General features: G+C 64.2%; 1 protein-coding gene across 1 annotated transcript in view; it reads right to left on the bottom strand.

Annotated features, from left to right (window-relative positions):
- The window catches only part of LOC104869687 (intercellular adhesion molecule 5-like), a 10,391-nt gene that overhangs the window by 1,230 nt on the left and 8,004 nt on the right, over nucleotides 1–1,157 (bottom strand). Inside the window, 3 exon segments of the mRNA XM_033759592.1 lie at nucleotides 13–291; nucleotides 374–616; nucleotides 1,067–1,157. The exon segment at nucleotides 1,067–1,157 is cut by the window's right edge and continues 43 nt beyond it. Of these exon segments, the coding sequence (XP_033615483.1) occupies nucleotides 13–291; nucleotides 374–616; nucleotides 1,067–1,157 (613 nt within the window).

The raw sequence follows: 1,157 nt of genomic DNA, 5'->3' as shown, positions 1-1,157 counted from the left end.
GGCCCCGCTCACACTCCGCGCTCACGACCACGGTTTTGACTGAAGAGCCGTGGGGGTTGGTGGCGTTGCAGACGTAGACCCCGGCCGGCAGGTCACTAGGGAGAGAGGGGGCTCGGGGGCCGGGTTTGGAGGAGACCAGCGGCAGCACCACGCCCTCGTTGGCGTCCTCAGAGCCCACACACTCCACGCTGGGCTGCGGCTTCCCATCCACCTCGCAGGAGAACAGCGACCCGGACCCTTCCACCCACGTCCAGTTGCTGGGGCAGCCCCGCTCCTCGAAACGGGGGCCATCTGCGAAGCAGGGATCCCGGGGGTCACGCGGAGGACAGACGGGAATCCCGGCCGGGGGCGGCCTCCAAGCGCCCCTACTCACACTCCACGGTGATGGCCACAGTTTTGGCCGTAGAGCCTAGCGTGTTGGTGGCCTCGCAGTGGTAGGTGCCCGCGTGCTCCCGGGCCACACGCAGCAGCCCCTCTACTGGGTGGGCCTCCCCGGAGCGCACGCAGCTCACGTCAGGGGCGGGGACCCCATGCGCCACGCAGCTCAGCGATGCCTCGGTTCCCTCCACCCAAGTAATGCGATCAGGACAGCCCACACTGTCCAACGCCGGCACGTCTGGAACAGGGCATGTGGCACTGGTTTGGGGAACCGATCTCATGTCCCTCTGCGTCCCAGGACCTCCAGGAAGGGGTGGGCAGACTGTGCCCTGGGTGGATGGATCGGTGTCCCATTCCATGAGCTTTGCTAAACTCTGTTTTGAGGCTTGTTTTTCTTTCTTTTCTCTTCGAAACATGGTCTGGCTGGCTATGTATGATAGGGTGGCCTCGAACTCAGAGACCCTCCTGTCTCTGCCTCCGAGTGCTGGGATAACAGGCCTGCGCACCACGCTGGGCTCCTACTCCAAGAATTTTCCTGAATCCTGGTTGCTCACCAGCCGCTTCTCTTTCTCAGAGTCCCTCCCTAGGGCACATTTCCGAGCCTAGGCCTAAACTTCCTGGAAGGTACCCACCGCCGCCCAGGCCCCGAGAACCAGAAAGCCACGCCACCGCTCGCGACCCTACTCACACTCCACCATCAGCGTCACGTCCTTGACAGCCGTGCCCTGCGCACTGGCAGCCGTGCAGCGGTAGGTGCCCGCCAGAGCACGTGTCACCGG

This window comes from Fukomys damarensis, unplaced genomic scaffold (genome assembly GCF_012274545.1).
Source record: "Fukomys damarensis isolate Sample0158 unplaced genomic scaffold, DMR_v1.0_HiC HiC_scaffold_37, whole genome shotgun sequence".
NCBI classification, from domain to species: domain Eukaryota; kingdom Metazoa; phylum Chordata; class Mammalia; order Rodentia; family Bathyergidae; genus Fukomys; species Fukomys damarensis.
This window is presented reverse-complemented; position numbering and strand designations above follow the sequence as displayed.